Source organism: Lagopus muta, chromosome 19 (assembly GCF_023343835.1).
Source record: "Lagopus muta isolate bLagMut1 chromosome 19, bLagMut1 primary, whole genome shotgun sequence".
Lineage (NCBI taxonomy): Eukaryota > Metazoa > Chordata > Aves > Galliformes > Phasianidae > Lagopus > Lagopus muta.
In genome coordinates, this window is record NC_064451.1 from 8,109,681 (window position 1) to 8,135,612 (window position 25,932).

At 53.0% G+C, this 25,932-nt stretch overlaps 1 protein-coding gene and 1 pseudogene across 2 annotated transcripts in view; both read left to right on the forward strand.

The window, feature by feature from the left end:
• Positions 1 to 22,276, forward strand: part of NACC2 (NACC family member 2) — a 34,053-nt gene extending 11,777 nt beyond the window's left edge. Inside the window, exons 1-6 of one of the 2 annotated variants that reach the window (XM_048966258.1) lie at positions 10,646 to 11,425; positions 12,659 to 13,585; positions 17,986 to 18,153; positions 19,975 to 20,080; positions 20,333 to 20,430; positions 21,453 to 22,276. In XM_048966258.1, the coding sequence (XP_048822215.1) occupies positions 12,721 to 13,585; positions 17,986 to 18,153; positions 19,975 to 20,080; positions 20,333 to 20,430; positions 21,453 to 21,952 (1,737 nt within the window). In that variant the 5' untranslated portion in view covers positions 10,646 to 11,425; positions 12,659 to 12,720 and the 3' untranslated portion in view covers positions 21,953 to 22,276. Of the gene's footprint in view, positions 1 to 10,645; positions 11,426 to 12,658; positions 13,586 to 17,985; positions 18,154 to 19,974; positions 20,081 to 20,332; positions 20,431 to 21,452 lie in introns of those variants that run through there. The other variant, XM_048966257.1, reaches the window with a different exon arrangement.
• A 41-nt stretch (positions 22,277 to 22,317) lies between these two features.
• LOC125702726 (uncharacterized) lies at positions 22,318 to 25,834 on the forward strand (annotated as a pseudogene).
• The last annotated feature ends 98 nt before the right edge of the window (positions 25,835 to 25,932 follow it).

Sequence of the window (25,932 nt, forward strand, 5' to 3'; positions counted from 1 at the left end):
ACAAAAGCGAGCGCCTGTCTGAGGCCGTGTAGGTTGGGTGTTCAGTGCATCTGTGCTGCAGGCACTGGAAATGCAGGGCCAGGCTCGGCCCTACAGCTGACCTGTGTGATGGGCTTTGCTGTGGGTGCTTCAGCTGCTCCCGAAGGCACAGAGATGCTGTCCCCAGCTGGGGGCTGTCACTCCGATCTGCCTGCGTGGCACTGCGGGTGGCACAGCGTTCTGCAGGGCTGAAAGGTTTCACATTATAACATCGGGTAATTGCTGTAGTTAAGAAAGGGTTCCAAATGTAATTAGGAGCTGGGTTAAAAAAACGACCACGGAGCAAGCGAAATTTCAAACTAAAGACTTATCTACATTAAAAAAAGTGTGATTTTTAATGCTGTCCTGGACCCCAGTGTGGCCCAGCAATACCCCCACACCACGGGGCTCCCCCAGGAGCTCCCTCCGACCCGCTGGGCTCAGGATGCTGTTGCTGCATGGGGCTGCAGGGGGTATGCAGCCTTTGATGTCAGGAAAGCAATTAATTGCAATTGCTGTAACATTTGCGATGCTTCAGAAGCCTTGCGTTATTCCCCGTGTTGTTTTTGTTGGTTGGTTGCTCAATACAGGCATGTGCCACACTGCTTTGGTGACAGCAGTGCAGGGTAGCCGCATTTTTGGACAACATTTTGTGACAATTTCTTAATTTCCTGAGTGAGTACAGGGTTCTCGGGCTCTCCTTCCTCTGCCAGAGAGACTGTTTGCTCACACAAAGTTCTTCATTGTAATAGGGGAAAAAATCAATTTGATTACTTTCATGTCAGCATGCATGTCTAATGGCTCAGAAGTTATTGCAGCCATAAAATATACAGTATCATTCCTCTCTCACTCTGAGATTTGACAGGATTAATATAGTCAGCATGAAATCTTAGTCATAAAGCCGACCATAAGCGATGGTAAAATTAGCCGCTGAAATCGTCTGCTTATGGAGAGCATCTTCTGCTTTTCCTTCTGGGAGCAAACACCACAGGCTGGGTGCATGGATGGGCAGAGCAGGAGGGCTGTGCTGCTGGGGCTGAGCTCCATGGGAGGGTTCCTGGGTGCAGAGCAGTGGCACGCTCCTTTATCCTTGGGTTTGTGCAGAGCGTTGCCTTTCAGGGCTAAACTTACTTAAAAATTCCATTAAAAAATAACTTTGCTGCACACGAGTAATATTCTCTGAAACACAGCCAGAATGTAATCTTGTGTTGCGTGGGAAGCAATGGGATTGTTTCCCTCCGAGGGTCTGCGTGCCCTGTGCCCACGTGGGGTTGGGTGCAGTACAGTGCAGTACATGGCCACTGCTGGACGTGGGGGTCACAGTGGCAGCCCCCAAAGGCACCTCCTGAAAGGTGTCTGCAGGATGTAGGAAAGAGGAAAACGAGCCAAAACCCACAGAGGATCCTGCATCCCCAAGCTCTGTGTGGGGGTCCCCAGAGCCCCCCAAGCCCAGCAGGACCTGAGGCAGAGCAGGTGCTGGTCCTGCTGGCTGCCTGTCCCAAGGCCCGGTGGCAGTTTGGGTCAGCAGTGCTGGAGCAGTAACACACCAACACAGCATGCAGAGCGATGAGGCCTGGGCACTGCTGGGCTGCAGGCTGGGTGGTGGCACTGGGAGGAAAGCACGTGGCACAGTGGGGCTCAGCAGGGTCACCAGGCGCCAGCTGGGCACCTCGTTGTTCTGTGATGCCTGCACACCCCGGAGCAGTGAGGGCAGTGGGAGGGGGGACAGCGAGGTGCTCGAGATGGAGCTGCTGCAACTCTTCCATTTTAATAATAGATTACCATTAGTATCCACCCGATATAACACGTGCCTCATTATTGCTTACTCAGAATAATTTCTCCTTACAGAACCTTGGAACTTTATTTGCTGAGCATCAAATATGCAGCAATGCATGAATAGTTTTAAGACTCGATCCCCTCAACTCATACACTGTGCTTATTTTTTTTTCTTCCCCCTCAACCATGATTGAAGTCAAATTAACATATTTACCTCCAGAGCTCGTTAAAAAATTCAGGAGGTGGTTCAGAACCGTCTCCCATTGCTGGGTCTGATGCTGGGCTCCTTTTCTCAATAGAGCCATGCAGACCTTTGACTCTCAGCCCTGCGCTCCGCTTCCTCCCCAGCACTCAGCAACAGATGGCAGCGGTGTTACTGCCGCCACGCTCCCCAAAGGAAGCACTTTGTTTTATTTTATTGGCTTTTTAGGACGGGGGAAAGGGAGAGGCAGGGAGAAGGAATGAGTTATAATAAATAACACGGAGCCCTGGTTGCTGTTTCACTCTGCAATAAGGAAAGGTGTTGCAGCGCCGATGGGTGCAGGCTGTGCGGTGCTGTGTGACCGTGCTTTGCCTTGGTGTATCTGCAGGAGGTAGCTGTTTCCTATAGTGAATCACAAACCTGACTTTTTCTTATATTTTTCTTGTATTTTGACATCTTCCCATGGGGAAAAAAAACCAACAACAACAACGAGACAAAACTGTGTGTGAATGCAGATGTTTGAAACCGAACCGAGCCTGCTGCTGTATTGCTCAGAGGCTTCTTTCTCCTTCCCAGCCCAGGAGTTGTCCTGCCCCGTGCTGTGATTTATTTCTGAGGCAGCAGGGTCTCACAGAAGCCAAACTGCAGTAATCCCAGTTTCAATGCTCCGTGTCCATGGAGCCGTGCGCTCTGCCCATGGAGTGGCCTTGGCCGTGTTGGAGCCGTGGATGGGAGGTGCTGCAGCAGATCTCTCTGCTCCTAAGTTAGGAAGTGATTGCTGCAGATGTTGTTCCCTGAGCAGTGGGTTAATACTTGGTGGTTAGCATGGTGTAGCAAAAAAAAACACAAACCCCAACTTATTTGTTTGAGGTTTCTGGCTAATTGCCTTGCAAGTATTGCAGAGCGTTGCGGCAGATTTCCTGGATTTTGCAATTGGGATGGTTCTGGTCTAACTGGTCGGAAAGATTTTCAAAATATAGAAAGAAATGGGGAAAAAAAAATGAAAAATAGAGAGAAATCTCTCACCACGTTGCTGCAAAAAGCAGAAGGTGCCAAGTGCTCAGCTGTGTGGTGAGGCAGGGAGGAAGGCCAGAGGGGTCAGCCCAGCCCTGGGGCTCCATCTGAGGTGCAGCACCAGGCACCAGTGCAGGCGTTTGGCTTCCTGAACGTAGCTCTTCAATATTTTCCCAGGCAGGAAAAAACCATTTGCTTTTCATGCAAAACATATAAATCTTGGAAAAGTTCCCAAAGTTGGGTGTTTAACTGCTCAGTTTGGTGCAGTCTGTGGAAGAAGAGGGTTTGTTGCCATGCATTATTTTTATTTTTCTCTTTGAAAGGAGGCTGAAGTGTTTGCAAGGCGGACGTTTCCAGTGCTGGGGATGACCAAGAGCAAAGAGAGAGGCAGGTTTAGAAGGGACAGCTTCACCTCACCGTGACATAGCGTTGGTATGGCTGGGGGCTGCTTCTGCTTAGATCCATAGAGTCATTTGAGTTGGAAGGGACCCTTAGAGGCCATCTGGACCCACTCCCTGTAATGCACAGGGACACCCACAGCTCCACCAGGTGCTCAGAGCCCTGTACACTGACCTCAGGTGTCTGCAGGGATGGGGAACCGTCACCTCTCTGGGTGCCACGTGCCAGTGCTTGTGTTAGGAATTGTATTGAAACCTGCCTGGTTGCTGGTTGCTCTTTTAATCTCGTTTGCTTGTTACACCTGTGCTTTGCTCCAGCTGAAGTCCCTCCCTGGGGCCTGCACAAATCTGACTGCCTCTGTCCCAGCCCCAGGCTGGGAAACTTGCTCATTGCTTCTTGCCTCACTGCTGCCTGCTGAAGGCATGGGCAGTGCCTTTGCCATAGCAGTTCTGTTTGTGTGCATGGGAGGGGGATAAGGAGGGGCAAGGAGGGACCCCCAGCCCCAACAGCACCATCCTGCAGCACTGGGACTGCCTGCAGAAGGATCCCTTCCTTGTCTCTGCATTGCTCCTTCTGCTCACCTAAGATAACTGCACAATTACACGTATACACGCATACAGGGCATAGGATTTTGTTGTTGTTTTTTGCATAAGATGGCTATTTTTGAAGTGCCCTTATATCCTGGAAACCACAAATCTGACCATCTCCCATTCTCCCACCAGCACCTTTCCTGCTCGACCCTGAGCTGCTCCTGCATCCCAAAGGCAGGATGGCACGGATGCTGGCAGTGAGGACCTGGGGCATCCCGGTGGCACCGTCCCTGAGCCCCATCCCCACACCTGTCCCCATGCCCTGACCCAGTGCCATCTTTCCATGGAGCACTCCATGCAGGGACAGGACAGGGGGAGCAGCAGGGGGAAGTTTAGTGCTGCTATCATGTAATCCTGCCGCGAATCAAAGCAACTTTTACAAAACAAGATTCTCTCGCTGTTGCAAAAGAGCTTTGGGGAAATCTGGTTTTTGTGGTTAAGGATCTTAGTCTGATGCACAAGGAAAATTATGTGTAGCTTTTATTTGGCCCAAAGGATTCTTACAACATTATCCGTATTTCCTTTAATTTGTGGGATTTCTAGTAAATGGGCTTAAAAATAGGTCTGGGCAAAATGCCAGGGTACATATGAACAGCAAAAGGAAAGCTCTGCACGCTGAGCGGCTCACTTTCACTTCTCCCTCCATGCCAGCTGCATTAACTGGGAAAAGGGAGTAAACACTCACCTTTTGGGGTTAAATGTAATTACCTCTCTGGAATTCTTTGGAGGTAGATACTGCAGAAAAGATGCATTTGCTGGGTAATGACACACACGCAGTGTTTGTGTTGAGCTGGCAGTACGGCAGGGGAGGGAGCAGCGCTGGTTGCTGGGCTGGCAAAGGGCTGGGAGCCCTCCGGCAATGGGGTGGTGGTGCAGGGAGGAGTGGGGCAGAGCACAGCAGTGCTGGGTGCACGCAGCGTGTGGGGTGTGTGGTTCTGAGAGCTGGGAAGACCTGAGTGGGTTGGCCCCATAGGCAGCAGTGTGGGAATCACCTCCAGCATCTCCTCTGTGCACGGAGCTGGGTGTGCTGGGGAGGTCCCAGCTGGGCACTGTGACAGCTGAGCCCATCCTTCAGGCTCACCCCTTCATGGGGAAGGTTTCCCAGAGACCTGCTTTTGTTTTCCAAAGCCTGCAGTTGAGCTCACGGCTGCGGTGTTGGTGCAGGTTTGGCTGCAGGATGCTGGTGGGGACCCTGCTCCTAGAATAGAGTCATCCGGCTGCACCTGCTTAGAAAGCCTTTTGGATGTTCCTTTTAAAAAATAATTGCTTTGGGGTTGATTTTCATTCTTTCTGTTTTTTTTTTTTAATGTTTTAATGGAGAAGCAGCAAATTTAATATCTTCTGTCTTGGCTGTGTTGTGATTTACATTTGATTTTAGGCATAATTAGAAATGCAAGTAGAGCGCTTTGTGTTTTACCTCTGCTTCAACTATTTATGGCATGATATGCAAATGGAGCAAGCTATGAATATTAAAGATCAGAGCATGTTACAAAGTACCACTGCCTTGAAGGAGTTGGTAAGGGTGCAGGCCAGGTTCCTTCTCTGCAGGTCAGTCCACGCCACCTGCTGCAGTGCCATCATCCACCTTTCAAGGTGCTCTGCAGCACCAGGAGGGAATCTTCAACGTGTCTCACGTGCCAAAATGGAGCGGCTTCCTATGACTGCGAGCCCGAGGGAAGGGATCTTGCTGTTCTCGCCGCTTAGACCTATTTACATAGCATTATTTTGGGTTTGTTGACACATCTGAGGTCGCGTGGAGAGCGGTCTTGCATTCTGGGCGGTGTGGGGCTGGGCAGTGGGGCTGTGTGGCTTCAAATGGGGCTGCGTGTGCAGCGGGACGCACTGGGGGTGCAGGGGATGGGCTGTGGGATGCAGCGTGTTGTATATGGGGAGCAGGGAATGCCCCGAGGAGCAGTGTGCTTCTCGCCTCCGAGGGATTTAAATTACAAATTTTGACAGAGAAGATTGTCAGCAGTATTCAAAACAGAGCAGGAATTCTTTTGAAATGCCGTCGAGCTGCGCTGCAGCAGTTGGGAAGTTTGGCACGTGAGAATTTGGCCCAGGAGCTGCTGCCAGGGCTTTTTGTCCTTTAAAACTCAGTTCATCTGTATGCAGCGTCCCGCACTGCCCAGCACAGCACTGGGCTCAGCATGTGAGGCTGCTGGCCTGTGGGGCCGGGGATCCTCCTCCTGTAACAGCCACAGATAGCTTTATGCTTGTGTGTCAAAGAAAAGAAGGATTTGTTGGTGCTTGTGGCCACACGTAGAAAAAACAACCAATAAACCAAATAGGGATTTGGAATCGACTTGTGATCGGCTGGATTATTTATCCGTAATCATTAATTGTACGTCCTGTTGATGGGCTGACGTGTGCTCGTTGGCATTAGGCTCAGTTCCATCTGCAGCATCACATGAACGTGAGCCAGCAGTGTGCCAGGGTGGCCGAGGAGCCAGCAGCATCCTGACTGGTGTCAGAAGAAGTGCAGACAGCAGGAGGTGATCGTTGCTGTGCACCTGCAGTGCTGTGTTCAGTGCTGGGCCCCTTGCTGCCAGAAACACACTGGGGCCCCAAATGTGTCCAGAGGTGGGCAGGGGCTGCAATGGGTCGGAGCACAGCGCTGTGGGGAGCAGCTGAAGGATCTGGGCTGAGTCAGTGTGGAGGAGATGGGCTTCAGGGGAGACCTCATCTATCCTACAGCTCCTGGAAGGAGGTCGTGGTGAGTTGGGGCCGGCCTCTGCTCCCAGGTGACAGCAATGGGATGAGAGGTGATGGCCCATGGTGTGCCAGGGGAGGCTTGGGTTGGCTGTCAGGGAGCAGTGCTCCTCAGAAGGAATGGTCAGCACTGCATAGGCTCACCGGGGGTGGTGCGGTGGGTTGGGAGTGGGCTTGGGGGTCTGTGGGGGATTTTCTGACCTCTGTGATTCTATGGAAGGCTGGCATTGGCTCCGCTGTGCAAACTTCACGTGTCTGCTCAGGGGCTGTGGGTGCACGCAGTGCTGTGGGACTGCAGTGGGGCCAGGGGCTGGGACCGCCCTTCAGGCACCTCCAGCCCCGCAGAGTGCACCTTCCTTATCTGCAAGCTGATCTTTCCATTAAGGATCAAGCTCAGATGCAATTGTAGCTTCACTTTAGAGAGCACTAAAAGTTTAATGTAGAAACATTTTCCTTCGCCAGAACTTTTTGGCAGCGTCGTTCCCTGATGCTAAAATTCCTCCAGAAGCTCCGGAGCTGCAGAGACGCACTGCCCTCAAAGGGTTAATGACATCATCCCGACTGCTTTTCCTTTTTAAAGCAAGGAGACAAATCTGCAGGCGAAAGTCATTAATCGGAGGCAGAAATGGAAGCAAAGTTTCCCTCCCCTCCGCAGTTTGGTGGCGGTAGGCTGTGCAGTAATTGAAAAGTAAAGCAATGGAATTATCGGCTCCTGTCCAAACGGAGCACGACTTTTTTTTTTTTACAACCTCCATTGCATCAGAACTCGGCAGTATTCCTGATGTCCTCATGTGTGTTACTGCTGACTCACAGACTAACTTGCACAAGGAAAAAAAAAACCCAGCAGGCAGCAGCTCCACCATACTAGGTAATGAGCTCTCGCAAGGAGCGGCGCTGCTGTGCTGTAAGCTCTTCTAATTGACCTTTTAAGATATTTACCTTATTTTAAGGCTCTCCATTCCGGCGTGGCGTGGCGGCAGGGCTGAGCCATGCATGTTAGGTGCTGCCGCTCGGCTGTTGTGTGCGAGGAGAATGCAATTCAGCATGACACTTGTCTTTCTGCTGCGTTACTGCGGGCTGCCTTGGGATGGATGCAGGAGGCGCGTGCTGCAGCAGAGGCGGAGGGGCTCCGGGTGCTTTCTGCTGCTCCTCGGGGTCACCCAGCTGCTTTGTTAGGTTGGAACAGCCCCGAATTCTGCAGGATAGTTTGATTTCCCATCCCTGCCTCTCCTTTACCCCTTTCCCTGTAGCAAGCTGCAAAAAGAAAGAAGAAAAAAAATAATAATAATTCCTTGTTGCTTTTTCTATTCTTGCATGTCCTTGCTTGAGAGCACTTTAAAGCAGCGATGGGGGAAAAAAAAGAAAAACAAACAACGAAGGAATGGACCGGCGGTGGCACAGCGAGGTGGGAGCTGCCCGGAGGGGTGACCCGGCGCTGCCACTCACCTTGCAGCAGCGCGGAGCTGCGGGCATTGGGAGCTGTGTGCCGCCGCTGCCACCAGCACTGCTCTGCTTCCCGTGCTGCCTTCCAGCCTGCTCTGTGCACGGTGCTCCTCGCTCAGCTGTGCGTTTTGCCTCGCTAAGCCAGCAGCCTCTCGCTGCTGCGGGGCTCGGCGCTGCTCCCCGCTCGCTGCTCTCACTGCAGGGCTGTGATTGCGGTGCTGCAGCACAGCTGCTCCCCACCCGGCCCTCAGCCCCTGCCCGGCGCAGGCACTTTGTCTGACCCGTTCCCTTCCCATCCTGTCGTTACAAGGGGGGATGCGGCCCCAGCCCTGCAGCTGCAACCAGGCTGGCGCTGAGCATCCCCCATGGGGAATCCTGGTGCTACAGCACCTCCCAGCTCCAGCCCCGCAGCCTGAAGCCCAAGGATGGCATATTCTTTACATTACTTTAATTTTATTTTATTTTCCCTCCCTTTTAACCTCTGCAGAAGAAAAGAGGGGTTCCTGTTACTGCCGGGCTCCCAGGGACACAGCTTCACCACTCTGTTGTGCCACGAGTGCTCTGTGGCCTATGGGGATATAGGGCAGGGACCCTTTGTAGGGCTCTTCTGCCTTTTTTAGGCTCTTTGAGCTTTTTCTGTTGGTGGTGGTGATGAAATCTCCAGATCTCATTGTAGGCTGGCTAAGGAAAAGATGATTTAAATGAATTATCTAATTATTTCTGATTACTCCCATGGGAGCTCTGATGCCAGCATCGTATTCCGGATCGATGCCTTTTTCTTTGCCATTGGTTCACCCTGACCTCTCAGGCCTCAGAGAAGAAAAATTCTTCAGGACCAAGCGATCCTGCACAGAACCTGAGAGCTCACAGCACTGCACTGAAATGTTGATGAGCTCCTTGTGACAAAGGCTGTGACTTCTCAGGACCATGCAGAGATGCACCGTTCCTCCTGGCCTGTATCAGAGCTCAGATAAGAGGCTTCCATTGGAAAACAAAGTGATGTCTTACTTTGGTTGTCGCGTACCTCGCATGATTCTTAAACACTTACGGGGTGTTCGGATGGAATCGGGTTTTGCCCGAGGTTTCGTGTTGGCAAGGAGCCACTGGCTTGTTGTTTGGTGGGAGTGGTGCTTCCAGTCAGTTTGGTGCTGTTTTGCCCCCCCAAAAAGGAGGGAAAAAAAGAAAAGAGGAGTTTTTGAAGTTAGACGTTATCACTCGTGTTGCATCCGTGGTCTGGTCATGGTGCTGACTTGTGGCTGTTGGTTGTAGGGATGGGAGGTGCGATGGGGAACAGGTTCTGCTTGTCTTTAGGACTGCCTTGGCCCTATTTATTTGGCTACCAATAGTCCTGCCATAGGGAGGCAATGGAAAAGAGAAGGGAACAAAAAAACAGCGCTGGGCTCCTCTCAGAGTCATTTGGGCTTTCAAAAGCTCACTGGGATTTGCCTGCAATCCTGGGTAGCGTATCCAGAAACCGGCTCTGTTTTGGTGACTTTTTGAGGCGTGGTTGTTTGCAGAGCAAATTCTAAGCAATGTGAACAATTCCTGTCTATTCGACCAGTTCTGAGCCCGCTATGTGGCGCATGGGAACCCCATCAGTGCCTCCTGGTGCTGAGGGCACACTGGTACCCACAGCTCTGTGCTCTGAGTGCGGTGAGGACAGCCGGGTGCGCAGCAGCAGCTCCCTGCTGTTCTACAGAGCAGAACTTAACGCCCCATGCAGTCACTGGGGCAGAACTTAATGCACCAAATAGGCACCAGGGCAGGAGGTGTGGAGTCATGTGTGCAGAAATGGAGAGGGGTTGAGCGTGAGCTCTGCAGCCCGTGTCCATTCTCCCCATCCCATCCTTGTCCAAGAGTGCCATGGCCTTTAATCTCCTAATTTTTCCCTGCCTGCGACCGTCTGAGCAGGGCCATGGAAACAAATCCTAGGGCAGTAATTGGAATAAAAAGGCTCTGGATAGAGAGATAAGTAAGCAAAGTAAGGCCCCACCCTCTTTCCCAGAAAATAGCACCAAACATGCTCAATAAACGCGAAGGTAATTTAAAATCTGAATCCAGGAGACAATGTGACTAGGATTTCATTACTTAAGCAAATGGATTTGCTTTTAGTGGATTCAGCCACAGACTGAAAGAAGCTTTCCCCAAGGGGTAAACATTTTTCCTGCATTTGAAAGGCTTTCTTGTATGTTATGGGAGGGGGGGGGGGGGTGAGAGGGAGGTGGATCGTGCCTGTGGCTGCCCATAGAGCACCTTTATTTCACACTGACCCGGGCTGTCCCTTTGGGGTGGTGGCACTGGGGTGGTGTGGGGTGCAGAGCTGCTGGGACTCGGTGTGGGATAAATGGGCTCAGGGTGCTGCCGTGTGGGGTATTGGGCTGCAGGATGCTGGGGCTCGGTGTAGGGATGCTGGGGTGTGGGGTGCTGGGGCTCAGTGTGGGGCTCGGAGTGGAGATACTGGGATGTGGGGGCTCAGTGTGGGGATGGTAGGGTGCTGGGGATCGGTGTGGGGATGCTGGGGTGCAGGTTGCTGTGGTTCAGTGTGGGGCTCTGCTTGGGGATGCTGGCTGCAAGGTGCTGGGCTCAGTGTGGAGATGCTGGGGTACAGGATATAGGGATGCAGGTGCTGGGTGCAGTGTGGGGATGCTGAGATCAGTGTGGGGCTCAGTGTGGGAATGCTGGCTGTGGGATGCTGGGCTCACCGCCCCTTCCCCAGCTCGAGGAGTCACCAGCAGCAGTGCCAGCGCTGCAGACTGTTTGGAATAGTTTAAATGCTTTGACACTCTGGATGTACTAGATGGCAGGGGAGGCAGTTTACAGCGTAATTCATATGCAAAACTGCACTATAAATTTAAAACCTGTCTCAGTTGCCGTGGCACCACTAAGCATTTCATCAGCATACAGTACAGTATTTCTGCCATCTTTGTTTGCATTGCAGTGACTCATCAAAAGTCTGTCTTGTACCAACACTGAGAGCATTCCTCTGGCACTGATATTTCTCTGTTTTTAAAGCTTCGGTTTGAAACTGGCATTTACTTCAGGTCCCTAATCAAAGGGCTCTATTCATCGCAGAGAGCAGCCTGAATGTTAATCTGCATCCGGCCTATTCATTTAGATGCTATGCACTGCCGTGGAGATTTGACTTGGTAAGAGCTTGAGCTCCAGCAGATAGAAGCAAAGGGCTCCGCGCTGCTTTCCTCCCCGAGCGCTCGGCGTCCCCACACAGTGTGGGGTGAGAGGAGGGCAGGGGACCCCCGGACACGGCTGGAAGGTACGTGCCCTGCTGGCGGGGGGGCCGCCAACTTCCTCGCTCGGAAGGCTTTTATTGAACCGTGCAGATAGAATGAAATTGGCTCCGAGCGTTCCCTTTTCTTCCTGTTACCCCGTGGCCTTGCGGATAGGACTTTTGTTGGGTTGTTGGTTTTTTCCCCCCCCCCCCCCCCCAGCACTGGGAACAGAGCAGCTCTTTGTGGGTTATTTTCTTTTCGGAGCAGATTTTTTTTTTTTTTTTTTCCCCAGTCTTTCTCAGATTAACTTCAGTTTGGGTTTTTTTTTGTTTTGTTTTTTAAAGTGATGTTCTCCGGAGCTTTCAGTCCTCCTTAACCACAGTCTGTACTCAGCAGCATCGGTGGCAATTGGGATTTTCAGTTGTTTTTGATCTGCCGGACTGCTGCATGGAGCCCTGGGGGTGTGGGGGGGTCCCGGGCGCTGGCTGTGAGCTGCTGAATGCGCAGTGCTTTGCTTTGCCTTAGTTGTGGTGCACAGGAGGCACTGATGCTGACCATCTCAGCTTTGCGCACCGGCTCCACGCTGCCATCACGTTTATTGAGGATATGGGCAGCCCCGAGGTACTGCAGGTGGGGGCTGCCCTGGGCCATGACTGGGCCCCCCACCCTGGGCTGTGCTGTGGGGTCTGCGCCCCGGCAGCACCCAGCGTGCCGCAGTGTGTGAGATAAGCGGTGTTTTGTTCGGGGCTCGTTCTGTTGAGAAAGGGTTTAACTGTTGAAATGCTTCCTCTTTCTGGTGCAGACGGGAAGGTTCCTTTAGAAAGTGCTTTGAGATGGGAGCACTGACGGAATCCCGCCTTTATCTCGGGCAAAATGGCACTTTGCTTTCTAAATGTCTTTTCTGTAGTTTCAGCGTAGCCGGCGGTGGTGGTGGTGCTCCTTATATAACGCTGCCCAAGGTCTGTCTGCTCTCTGTGCGCTTTGCTGTGCTCTCTTCTCCCATTATGGGTTCACATTTTGCTGTATAAAGTAAACCCCCGGGGGAATAAATCAGTGGGGTTTATTTAAACAGACCGCAACTTTAAGGAAATGTTTGAGTTTTGGAACATCCCTCGCTGTCCTCCATGAGCGTTGCTTAAGAGCGTCGATAAGCGATTTTATAAGGAACTGCTTTGCTGCGTTGGCTCCAACCACGGCTTGGAGCCTTCGGCGTTACCGTGTGCCTCCGAGCCGCCTGAAAACACTGTTTCTCTCTCCCTGCCTTCTCCCTTTTTCAGATGTGCCCTACTTTGGATACCCCTGCATTGAATGCCTGAGGAGCTCCGGCGGATCCTGAGCCATGTCGCAGATGTTGCACATAGAGATTCCCAACTTTGGGAACACCGTGCTGGGCTGCCTGAACGAGCAGCGCCTGCTGGGGCTGTACTGCGATGTCTCCATCGTGGTGAAGGGCCAGGCCTTCAAGGCACACCGTGCCGTGCTGGCTGCCAGCAGCCTCTACTTCCGAGACTTGTTCAGCGGGAACAGCAAAAACGCCTTTGAGCTGCCGGGGACGGTGCCCCCTGCTTGCTTCCAGCAGATCCTCTCCTTTTGCTACACCGGCAAGCTCACCATGGCGGCCAGCGAGCAGCTGGTGGTGATGTACACGGCGGGCTTCCTGCAGATCCAGCACATCGTGGAGAAGGGGACAGACTTGATGTTCAAGGTGAGCTCGCCCCACTGTGACTCTCAGACCGCCATGATCGAAGACCCCTCCTCAGAGCCGCAGAGCCCCTGCAACCAGCTGCAATCGGCCTCTGCGCCCTACGTCATGTCCCCCTCCATGCCCATCCCGCTCCTCACCCGGGTCAAGCACGAGAGCCTGGAGCTGCCGCCGGCCGCCGTGCCGGGCCTGCCTGCCAAGCGGCCCCTGGAGCCGGGCGCACGTGATGGTCCTGCAGGAGCAGGCCCTGCTGCCGGCCCGCTGAAGCTGTCGCGTGTCTCCTACTATGGGGTGCCCAACCTGGCCTCCCTCCTGCCCACCGTGCAGCAGGTGCAGTACTCGCAGGGGGAGCGCACCAGCCCCGGCGCCAGCAGCATCCCCACCACCGACAGCCCCACGTCCTACCACAACGAGGAGGATGAGGAGGACGACGAGGCGTACGACACCATGGTGGAGGAGCAGTACGGGCAGATGTACATCAAGTCCTCGGGAGGCTATTCTGGTAAGGAGCGCGCTCTGTCCTTTGGTTTTCCGCTCTCCACGAGGTTTTGCTCGGTCCTTCTGCACTGGGTTGGAGCTGGTTGGTGAGCTGGTGGCTCTGTGGCTTTGCTGGTTTGTAGACAGTCTGGCGCTGGGACATCCCGAGGGCAGTGGCCACCTCCAAGTGTGTCACGTGTCCTCCGGTGCCGTGGGTCACCTTCTGGGCTGTGTGAGGCGCCTTCCCCTCGTCCCAGCCTTTTGAAATATGCAGTGCAGCATGCTTGTGTCCCTTCCTCCAAACGTCATCACGTAAATCATACCCATAGATGTTCGATGGGAACAGCTGTGGGAAGGAGCGCAGGAGGACTGCTGTCCACCTTCCTGCACTAACAGCCACTCCTCTGCCAGGCCTGCCTGGTGCACTGGAGTCAAGCAGGGAAAAGCACTTCGAGTCCCGCTGATACCATTTTATTGCTGTATGGAAGCAAGCACATCCATGACTCCTGATGCTGTTCCACCATCAGAAATATTTGCCTAGTGAAGGACCCTCTAAACCTCTCTGCTGTGTCCCCACCGCAGTGCCAGGGGTCGGGGACAGGCTCTGTGCATGGACAGGGCTGTGCCAGCAGCCTGCCCTCAAGCTGAATTCAGGCTGCTTTCTTCCACGCCGGGTTTGTTTTTATTTTGTTTTGTGTTTTCTCACTGTAGAGCACGCAGCGAGTAATATGGGCTTGTCCTCAGCGCTGAGCGCTCAGAGCATTATTCTTCAGAGAAATGGGATTATAGCCTTGTGTGCTGTGTTTGCCTTTCGCCGTCATGGGGCCAGTGCATAGAGAGCAGCAGAACAAAACCCATCCTGCAGGCTGCTGGGAGCCCGGGGCAGGGTGAATGCTGTGCCAAGCAGCTCTGAGCGATGCTCCGAGGCCTGGGAGCATCCTTGGGCATCCCTGAGCCCTTTGGTGTGTGTGCAGCGGGGCGTCATGGTGGAGGGAGGCTGTGCTGCTTTCTGGGGGGGCTGTTAGGATGGAGCTGTGCCCCATGCTGGGCTGTGCTGCCCTCAATTTCTGCTATAATTTCTCTTCCGCAGCCGCTCCGTTTCGAGGGAGTTTCCTGTTTTAATGAAGCCAGCTCTGGTGTCGGGCTTCCTGGAAAACGGGGCACACAAAAAAAGAGATTAAAAAAAAAAAATAAAACCTAAGCTATTCCATTATAGTCGGGACTTGTAGAGCTAACTGTGTTTTAATTACTCAGGATAAAGCGTACCCTCAAAAGGTGCAGAATAATAAAACTGTAAGATGGAAGAGAGCGAGCCGGCTAATCCCACTGCTGGCATGGAGCTCCCGCAGCCTCACAAAGGTTGGGGGGAGGGGGCAGCCGCTTCAAACAGATTGCCAGGGTTTCCAGGAGCCCCGTTTGGAAAAACAAAAACAAAGCGAAGGAGAGCGCGGCACATCGAGCCCCGGATTTCAGGCATTTCTTCTTTTTCCTCCCCCTATTTCTATGCTTTTCCCCCCACCCAGCAGTGCTGGGTTGGCTCTGACAGCAGCGTTGCCCAGAGCTGAGCCCCGAATTCGTGCTTGTTTGCCCACACCCAGCCCTGTTCCACGCTCAGGAGCGATCTCCGCAGCCGGGCTGTGAGATGTGCACTGTGACCTTGGCAAAGGGCTTTGCTGGGAGGAGAGGAGCGGGACGCAGCCTTGCTTAGTGCTGAGAACCTGCAGTGTGAACCTGAGGAAAATCCCTGGGATGCGGGGAAGGAGCTGCAGAGGAGCACGAGGACAGGTGCACACCTGGAGCACCGCGGTGGCAGCGCCGCAGCAAAGTGCCCGATTCCATCCATTGCTCCGGATGTGGAGCTGCTGAGGCTCAATGAGGTTCCTAACATCTGATCGGAGAAACGCTCAACTCGAGGAGATGTTAAACAAAAGCCAAAGTATTTTTATCCCTAATTACAGCGCCGTGGGCCCACTCTGAAGTGGGCTGCAGCAGGACGTGCAGATGCGCTGCTTTGCGCGCTGCTCCCAGCTCACTGCTTGCACCTGCAGCACGCTGATGCTGATGGAAGCAGCGGGGTTGTGTGAGGTGAGGCTCCGACCCCTCTGCCTGTCACTGCTTTTTTTTAGGCAGAGGGGGGAGATCTGGATGCAGCAGAGCTCCAGGATGGCAAAAGACTGGGCTTGGAAGTTATGAAATCCCGCACTGACAGGAGCGCCTGTCATTAAAAATTCATCTAAAATAGCCATTATGGAAGAGTTGTGGTAATTAGCTGAGAGAATAGTTTTCTCTCTCCTGGCCTCTGATTCCTGACAGTGAGGAAGGAGGGCACGGAGCAGCCCAGGATCTGCAGTGAGCAGCCCTGACCTGCTGCTATCCATAGGCAGCAGGAGCAGTGTGAGCAGTAGGGCTGGGCAGGAGGATGTAACCCGCGAGGGATCAGGACGTCTTTTAGGACTGTGGGCAGCATTGGTTCCCCCTGGTTTTGCACAGGAGCTGTGTGTGCATTCACCCCGTGCCCTGGGTCAGGCACCGCTGCCCTTTTTAGGCATTAAACTCATGGCGGTTTCCCCCCCGTAAAGCACAGATGTTTAATTTTAGGCTGGCAGATGTTTCACTCCTGGCTGAGGTCTGCAGCGAGGCAAGATAGGGGTATTTATAAAGCGGTAATATTTTTCCTATACTAATTCCAGATTACCTCCCTGTATAAATAGGTCACAAATCAAATCTCTGCATTCCAGCACGTTGTTATACATGTCCCGTTTGTGCAATGTAAACCAGCACAGGCAGGGCTGTGCCGCTCTGAGGGCTGGCTGTGCTGTGCCAGGGGATGCTGCGGAGGGGGGAGACCGTGGCCTGCAGGATGTAAGCTAATGGGGTAAAGCTGTTTGGAGAGGAATTCCTCAGGAGAGAAGGTGAAAATGATCCATGCGTTGGCACAGAGCAGATGGAGGTGATTTTGTAGCCGTGGGCTCGTGACTTGTGGCTTCCCATTGCAGCTCTGCGCCCGGGCGCTTCCCACTGCAGTGCTCTCTGCTGCATCCTCACAAGTTGCAGATGCAAAATGAAATCCGTGCCTGGCGTGCAGCTCTCTCTGCTTCCTCTGCAGTGCTTCCTGCTCCCCTGGCTGGGGTGGGCTCAGTCCAGGCAGAGCTGCCCCAAACAATGCCCAGCATTGTTCGCGTTGGAAGGAGCTGCTGCCCTCTGAAGATCCACATTAATTAGCAGCGAATACTGTCCTGTTCTTCCGAGCACAGTGGCCAAACAGAGTTGCTTTCTTTGAGAACATGGGAGCAAAGTGTCCCTTGTGCTCTGCATCTTTACATAACTGTTCTGTGCCGTGCCGGCCGTCTGCTGGGAGCAGTCCTGAGCATCCCAGGGCTTGTTGGTGGCACCGAGTTTGTGCTCGTGTTGGATTGAGGCTGATCCCAAAAATGAGTTGTGCCCATGTGTAAGGAGGAGTTGGTAGACAGCAAGACAGATGTGACCGAAGTGTATTAGTAGATTGCCCCAGATTTGTTTATCAATGGGAAATCAGTGTGTGAGCAGTGGTAGAAGGGTGTCTGTCCCACCTGCTGCAGGGGCTGGCTGCTGCACTGCTTGCACAAAGACGTGGCCAGGCAGTGCTGCAGGGGGGCACGGCGCATGCAGAGCATTGCTAAGGGGTAGCTGGGGTCTACAAAGCCCGTCGTGCACAGGTAGCACAGAGAGCACCAGCTCTGTGCCACAGCCCTGGCTGCCAGCTGCTGCTTCAGGGCTGTGGGAGCACAGAAAGCTGTGGGTGAATGTTGGCTTTGGCTGTGTTTGTGCTGTGCTCGGCCAGCTGTGCGCTGCCCGTTATTTTTGGGGTGCAGCAGCATTGTGGCAGTCCCTTCTGTTCCTGCCTGCGCACTGAGCACAGCTCTGCTGTGATGGAGGAAGGTGCAAGTCTGGAAGTAGAAATGTGGTCCCAAAGTGCTGTTGCTGGGATGGTGCAGCGGGTCGGCCCCATGCACTGCAGGGCTGCTTGGTGTGCTACTGCCCTCCGAATGGGTCTGCAGATGGGGCTGTTGTATGCGGAGAGGGGAAATGTGATTTCAGCAGGAGAAGCAGTTAGGGTACCGAAGGAGGTATTATGGAATTTGGGTGATCTGTTGCCTGTTTTGGAGCCCACCGTTGGGTTGCCAACCCACCCCATGGATGCCTGGGGAAGCCGTCTCCACATGCACACCCCATTTGCAGGTGTGGGGAGCAGCCTGCCCACACCAGGGAGTCAACTGGAGGCAGGCAGAGCATCGCTGGGTGCAGGAGCCTTCCGTGGCACCAAGCCCCTCTGCGGGCTGCACTGCTGCCATCCAGGGCCTTGTGGAGAAGCAGCAAAGCACCCTCCTGGTGACACCACACCTCCCCTGTGCACTGCATTAATCTATTTCCCTTTCAATTTTTAAGTTGCACAAGAAAAGCCGGAGCAGATCCCGCTGGAGAACCGCTCCTGTGTCCTCATCCGCCGGGATCTGGTTGCCCTCCCAGCCAGTCTCATCAGCCAGATCGGGTACCGCTGCCACCCCAAGCTCTACTCCGAGGGGGACCCTGGGGAGAAGCTGGAGCTCGTGGCAGGTAATGAGGGGCACCTCTTGGCTTGGGAACTGCTGCAAACCTCTGCTGCTGTCCTGCCTGAAACGTGTTCTTCCTCTCGTGCCGCTGCAGGAGCCGTGCGTGCCCTTGCTTTGTCTTTCTGGATTATTCATCACTAATCATCTTTAAAAAAAAAAAAAAAAAAAAAAAGTTCTGAGTTTCCTTTAATTTGCTGATAGAAAAATGTGTCATTAACAGGATTTATTCAATTGAATTAATTTAGCATTTTAATTGAATTCTGCAGCTTGTGTTCTTCCTGATTGGTGTGGGCTGCGTGGCAGTTGTGTTTGGATTTAGATGCACAGATCTTTATTTTTTTTTTAGTATAAAAAAATAATAATAATTCATCAGACTAAAAGATTTTCAAAGCAACGGAAGTGAAATTGGTGCCGGTGAGCAAGCTTTGAAAAACCTATCCAAAAATGGGGGGTGTTTCAAGCTGCCTGGCTGGGAGGAAGAGAAGGGATGGGATTTGCTTGGTCCTTTCCCCCATCCTTATTTTCAGAGTGGTGGGAAATGTGCTGTCAGTGGGGACCTGGCTGCCCCCCAGTGCTGGGTAATGGCCCTGCTGGGTGCAGGACAGAGCCCTTGGGCTGCTGCCATGGGTCTGTATTGCAGAGACCAGTGCATGGCTGCAATGCCCAGACCTGATTCCAGCCCCACAAGCCGTGGGCTGCTGCACTTTCCTCCACGCTGCAGTGCCCCATGACACAGCATGAGCTGCTTCCCCCCACCAGCCCACTGCATTTGGTGAAGTGACCCGTGCAGTGCCCTGCTGAGGGATGTGGCAGTCCCACTCTGCGCTCCTTCATCTGTGCCTGATTGTCTCCGGGTCGGAGCAGGATTGTGGCTGTGCTCTGCAGAGGGGGCTGGTAGCACTGGGCAGATCTGTGCTGGCAGACAGGAGCCGTAGTTTACATGGGATCAGGAATATTCATTTTGTGCCCATTTACATTTTGAGTGAGACTTCTTACAAGCACGAAGCGGTGTGGGTTATTTCCACGGTGCACGCTGCAGGCTGGGGGCACCTCAGCTTCATTTACATTTTTCCATCTGGAAAAAGAGATGAATGTCTGTACCCAGCAGCAGCTGCCTGGGCTGTTTTCCCTCTGCCGGAGTGGAGCTGCCCATGGCAGCACTCAGCATTCCCTGTGCTGGTTCATCCCGTGCCATCGCACTGCAGCCCATTGATTGCTGCCCCCATCCTTCAGTACGAGCCTCTGGGAACCCCCCCGAGCTTTTCCCTTTGTCTCAGGCTTTCCTGCCACCATGGATTCTGCAAACTTCAGCAGCTCTGTCTGCACAGCCTTAAGCTGGCCTTGCGACGGTGGCAGTAAATCCGATGGGCGGACGCAGTGTGCGGAGCTGCTGTGACATCCAGAGCAGTGCTCACACATTTCCACCTGCTTTTGTGCATGAAATGTGGGCTCTGGGCACTGTCCCTCAAAGCTAGGAGGGATTCTAGGGTTTCTCCAGTAGGTGTTTGTATATTTTGAGAGCAAAGGGTGTCCTTATTTCTGTGCTAGATGGGGATTTTGCTCTCATTTTACTGACGTTCTCCACTCTTTCGCTCGAGAAAAGAAAAAGCCAATCACTTTGGGCTTCTCTTCCTTCAGAGAGAACAAACAGTCCGGTTGTATATACAGTACCACGTGTTCTGTGTGTCTTTGCAGAATGGAAAAATAAAATGCTCTTGTTTGGCTCCTGCAGACCATCCTGCACACACCGCCCATTGCTGGGCTCTCGCCCTGCCCTGCAGCACAGCACAGCCCATCCTCACCCCCGGTTCTCCCTCTCTTCCAGGCTCAGGTGTTTACATCACGCGGGGGCAGCTGATGAATTGCCACTTATGTGCTGGTGTCAAACACAAAGTCCTCCTGAGGCGTCTCCTGGCCACGTTCTTCGATCGGTACGTCCTGCTCCCCGAGGGACCCCAAGTATTTGCTGGAGGTCTGAGTGTGCCAGCAGATGATGTGTGAATGTGTCACCCCCTGGGTCTGCCACACATCTGTGCCATTTCCCAGCAATGCCTGAACAGTTTCCAATTCCTTGCCTTAAAACCTCCGATCTCGGTGCCCCTCCCCGCAGGCACTGAAGGCACTGGGTGCCCCAATGGGCTGTGGGTGCCCGGTGTGAAGGTGCTGCTTTGCCTCTCCTGCAGGAACACCCTTGCCAACAGCTGCGGAACCGGAATCCGCTCCTCCACGAGCGACCCCAGCAGGAAACCTCTGGACAGCAGAGTCCTGAACGCCGTGAAACGTAAGGAGAGGGGTTTGCTGCTGCTGGGGTGGAACTGCATGCCGAGGGCAAAGGCAGAACCTGAGCAGGGAAGGCCGTCTCTGTTACGCTACAGGGGGCGACGTTATGGCGAAATTAGGTGACAGGGAAGTTGATTTTGTAATGTCAGTTTTTTGCTCTGAATTTAATTTTTTGTTTGGCAGCATCTTAATAGGAAGCGTCATCGCCACTTGACTGTTTCGCTGTGTTTTAAAACGTCGATTTCGCAGTTAATTATGGGGTGCTCTAAGAAGGAAATCAAAATGATGGCTTTTGGCAGCACTCAGTGCTGGATACTGCTGGACTGGGTCTGGCTGCCCTGGCTTTCGTGCCCTGGGCTGTCTGAGGCCAAGGCCCGGGGGATTGGGCTGCTGACCCCTCCATAGGGAGCTGCCTTTGGCACCATGCAGCCCATCCCACCTGCTCTTGGTGTATGGTGGAGAGGAAGGGTTCTGTCACCCCACTGGAGTCTGCATGGCGTATTTACTGACTGTAAATGTCACCCTGAGCTCTGCAGAGAGGAACGGAGCGGCGAATGTTCAGAAGCACTGCAGGGTCTGCTGCCTGGGTGCGGAGCTCCCACAGCTCTGGCCAGGCCGGCAGTGCCCCAGCTGAGCTTTGCTGTTGTGTATCAGGGCATCCCAAAATCAGGATGATTTTTCAGGCGTTTCACAGGGAAATATCCAGTGCACGAGCTGTAGTTGGTCATTATTCATCCCGGGTTTTGCTCTGTAACATCGGAGTTGTTGGTGGATCCATTGGTTGGGTGCTTTCCCAGCTGGCGGCTGGGCCTGGTGGTTGGGAACCCACTATCCCAGGGCTCGGTCCCTCTCCAGCCCCCTCCTCCAGCCCCCCATCTGCCCATCCCTCGGGCTGAGGAGCGCTGTTCTCAGTGTGGCAGGGAGCTCTGACCCCCATCCAAGCACTGGGCTGCAGTGAGCCCTGCACTGGGGCCTGGCGCTGCTGCCCGCCCGCCTCAGCGCCGTGTATCCCTGTCTTTGCAGTGTATTGTCAGAATTTTGCCCCGAGCTTTAAGGAAAGCGAGATGAATGTCATAGCAGCTGATATGTGCACCAATGCCCGCCGGGTCCGCAAGCGTTGGCTCCCGAAGATCAAATCCATGCTGCCCGAGGGGATGGAGATGTACCGCACCGTGATGGGCTCCACCACAAACAGCGTCCCTCTGGATCCCGAATTCCAGCCCAGCTCTGCTCAGGTCTTTGAGCAGCAAATCTATGCAGAAAGGAGGAGCGATTCAGGAACTATAGTAGCACTGAGAACTAACACAGTGAGCGTCGATCTGAGCAACGGATCCAGCCAGTCCTTCGAACAGAGCGAGGATGCCGAGGGCGCCGGCTCTGTCATACAGGAGGCGGCTGCCACGGATGCCATGGCATCGGATACCCAAAGCACTCCCCAACCTTTTGAGCAGGGCTCGGGCCCCTCCAGCCGGCCCGAAACTCCGGTGAGAAGACAGGATGGCACTTATGGAGGGACTTTATAGAGAGAGCAAACGTTTTGTGATCTATAAGGGATCTGTAATACTAAAGCTGCTTGCATGCATTACTAATACAAAACAAAAATGTGATCAAGCCACTTACCTACTGAACTGCTACTGTTGCCTGAAAAAAATGTGATTTTTATTCTGCTTGTATTTAAAATTTATGAAGGAAATAATCGCATTCGTTATACTGTAAACGATAGGTCTGTGGCGACCTACTTAAAAAAAGAGAAAACTATCGGGCTCCTTTTTTTGATATTCCTGAGGTTAGTCTATGCGATTGTAGCTTTTTTTTTTCTTTTTTTTTCCTTTTTTTTTTTTCCTTTTTTTTTTTTTTTCCTTTTTTTCCTTTTTTTTTTTTTTAAAGAAGGGGAGGAGAAATGCTCGATGCCCCCCCCCCCCCCCATCACCACCCATCCATTCCTCAGCTCAGAAGTCCAGCCATCGCTCACCTTGTCCTCGGCAGCGAGCTGTGCGTCGTGGAGCGCTGGGGCGCGGGCCGCTGGGCTGCACGGGGTGGGGGAAACTGCTGTGTGCTTCTGTTGGTGGAAGGTCAGGAGGATGCAGGACGTGTGATGCGGGATGCAGGACATGGCTGTTCCTTTTGCTGCTCGTCTCGGTGCTGCAGGGTTGGTTCCTCTCCCCCTCCTGCTCTGAGCTGCTCCGCTGCGCTGGGTTCTCCTCATCCCTGTGCCCGCTCCTATGTCTGAAATGGATTGGGGGCGCAAAGGCTGTTTTCTTTTTTGTTCTTTTTTTTTTTATTAAAGAGCTTTGTACCCCTTTTTGGCCTTTGGCTCATCCTGCTGGGAAGAAGCCCTCACACCCAACTGCCTGCCGCCCATCCCAGGCTGCTGTCCCCAGGGCACGGCGATGGAGCTGCGGGGTTTTGGCTCAGCAGGACGCAGTCGGCTCAGTGCTGGGATGGATGGAGGTGCGCGGTGCTGCGCAGCAGTGCTGGGTGTGGGGCAGCCCTGGCATGGCTGAGGATGGCTGCTTTTGCTTTTATTCTTGATTTTTACTGTGACAGAAGGGCCTGCGTTAGGGTACTTAGGGTGTGTTCTGCAGCGGGTCCGGGGCTCTGGATGAGTGCACCACAAGCGGTCGCTTTGGGCTCCTGGAGCTCTTTCTTTCTTTCCTACTTTAGTTCCTGGATCCAGGCAGCGCTTTGCTCAGGGTTTCCTTCCGTCTCTGTGTTGAAATTTGGGAAGTGGAGGGGCGAGAGGCTGACCCTTCTGTTTTCTTCTATACTTGAAGCTGTTTTTTGGCACCGTGATACGAAGCTGTCCGGCGCTTGCCCCGTTCTGCTGTTCTTTGCCCTGAGACCAAGAAATGCCGGGCTCCTCCCTGCCCCCCGACCCTGGACAGCACATGGGGCAGCCCCTGCTCCAGCCCCAGCAGCAGTGGCTGTGACACAGGGCACAGAACTGCCACTGCCCCGGCCCCATTTGCACTTTACCCACATCCACCATCACCCGCTCCTCCCGACGCGTGGTGCTGCCCCAGCACAGCTGTGATTCGGGCTTCCCCTCCCACCCTCCCCATGGAGCTGAGGGTCCCACAGCCCAGGGTTCCCCCGCTGCCCTCCAAGGTGCCCCCTGCAATGCTGGCTGCCCGGTGAGGGGCTGAGCATCCCTGCTCTGTGCCTGTGGGGAGCACTGTGGGGCCTCCTCCTCCTCACCCCTTTGGATGGGGCTGCGTGGCTCCCTGCTGGCTCGAGGGGCCCTGAGCAAAGCGCTCCCAGGCAGCCCAGGGACAGCAGCAGCAGTACTTGAATGGCTTAGGGCAGAGAATCTGAAGAGAGTCGAGTTGCACAGTGAAAATATATATTTTTATACCTAGCACAACTTCCTGTATATTTTTGGGGTTCTTTCTTTCCTTTTATTGCTTTTTCCTTTCTTTTTTTCCTTTTTGTTGTTGTTTTTTCTTCTTCTTTGATTTGGGTTCGTTTTCTTACTTCTTATTACTAGGAAGGCAAACTTCTAAAATGTGAAGGGCGTTGGGTTTCTCCTTATCTGGTAGATGAGGGCAAGCATTTTGCACTAATGTTTCCTGTGTGTGGAGGATTAATGATATGTTTGACAATGTTATGTGGATGATGATTGTATTCTTCCGACAAACACAACCAAGTTACCCCTTTGAAACACTGAATGTAACGCGAGAACAGAGCAGTCCATCGATTGTATGCGGCTTTCCTGAGTGCCTTAGAATTTTTTGATCCTTTTTGTTTCTTTTCTTTTGTTTTTTTTTTCTTTGTTTTCTTTTTTTTTTTTCCCAAGGAAAACAGATGGAGAGAATCAGATCATAACCAACTCCTTCCTCCTCTTTGTTTACGACACTATTTTAAATTATAGAATTTGGGGCTGCTTTATAATGTGAATAGGAAACTGCATTCATCTAGGTCTGATAGTGTAAAATCAGAGCATCAGTATTTATGGTATGTCTGCACCTTTATTCCTATGCTTGACTATTAGCAATATGACATGTATATTATATATCTAAAGTTATACCAAGCACCTTTAAAGAAATCAGAGCGCGTGCTCCGTGCAGCCCCCATGCCCCCATACCCACACATCCCTGTGCCCTCACATCCCTGTGTCACCACATCACCCTGTCTCCACATCCCCACAGCCCCGTTTCTCAGCTCTCACAGGGCTGCAGGACCCCCCTCCTCCTCCCCTCCGTGTCCCAGCAGCGGTGCGGTGCCATTCCCACCCTGCTGTGAGGTTTCACGTGGGGCTGGTGGCCGCACGCAGCCACCGGAGCAGGGATCGATGCCTTTCCTTGTCGTTTTCCTGCTAAGCTTTTGTTGGGATTGCTTGTATTTACAGAAATAACTCGCTGTGAGCGGAGCAGGGCGTACGGCCCATTAACCAACCGAAAACCGAGAGCCTCCGCCGGCTGTAAATCCTGAGGGCGGGGAGCTCACGGCCGTCTGGGGCTCCAACTGCTGTTTCCAAGTGTCCCTGCTGTACAGATGTGTCACGTTGTCGGCCCGGGCCTCGGGGCTGCCCCAAAGCCGGGGCTGTCGGAGCTCTGTGCACCCGCTGGGCGCCGCCATGAGTTTCTTCCACTGTTATAGAAGCGTTTTGCACAACGACGGTTGGGTTTTTATGTCGAAGTTTAAAAAAAAAAAAAAAAAAAAAAGTAATAATAATAAAAAAATAATAAAGAATAAAATATATATATATATATATTAAAAGAAGAGGGAAAAAAAGAAAAAAAAAAAAGAAAAAAAAAAAGCCAAAACTCGCAATACTATTTTTAGCAGACAGGAGAATAAATAAACGAACAAAGACGAAACGAAAGAAACGAACGGAGCGGATGGCGAAACGACGCCGCAGGGCGAAGTTCTGAGCCGCCCTTGGGGTCGGGGCGCTGCGGCGTTGACCTTCGGGCGCTTGGGGGAAAGGCAAAGCGAAGGGCTGAGCGGCGCCGCCGTTCGTTCGGCAGCGGCCCGGCGCTGCGCGCAGTACTGTGACTCCACGACTGTTATCGCGGTGCTGTCGGAGCGCCCCGCAGCACCGCTGAGCTCTGTCTCTCAGCCACGGACGATGCTCGCTTCCTTTTGTTTTGGTTGGTTTTTTGTTGTTTTTTTTTTTAATTTCTCCTTTGATCGCGCATTATTCACTGGTATTTATGTGCTCTTTGTGTAGTTATGACTGTTATTTTGTAGCCACGGCTGACGCCATATAGAAGTAACTAAAATGAGAAATAAAAGGTTAAGGACACCCCCCTCCCTCCCCCTCCCCCCGTTGGAACTGTGCTCACAGCTGTTTTCAGATGACGGAAAATCCATTTCTGAGAAAGGAAGACGCGGACGGTGCGACCATTCATTGTACCAGGCTTTGTAAAGTTCACATTTACAGAATAATAAAGGAGATGATGATTGCAGCCCTGCGTGCGTCTGTGCCACAGCCGGGGCTGAGCGCTGCTGCTGGGGGGAGCGGAACCGACCTCGAGGCCGCGGCGGGGCTCCTCTCCTC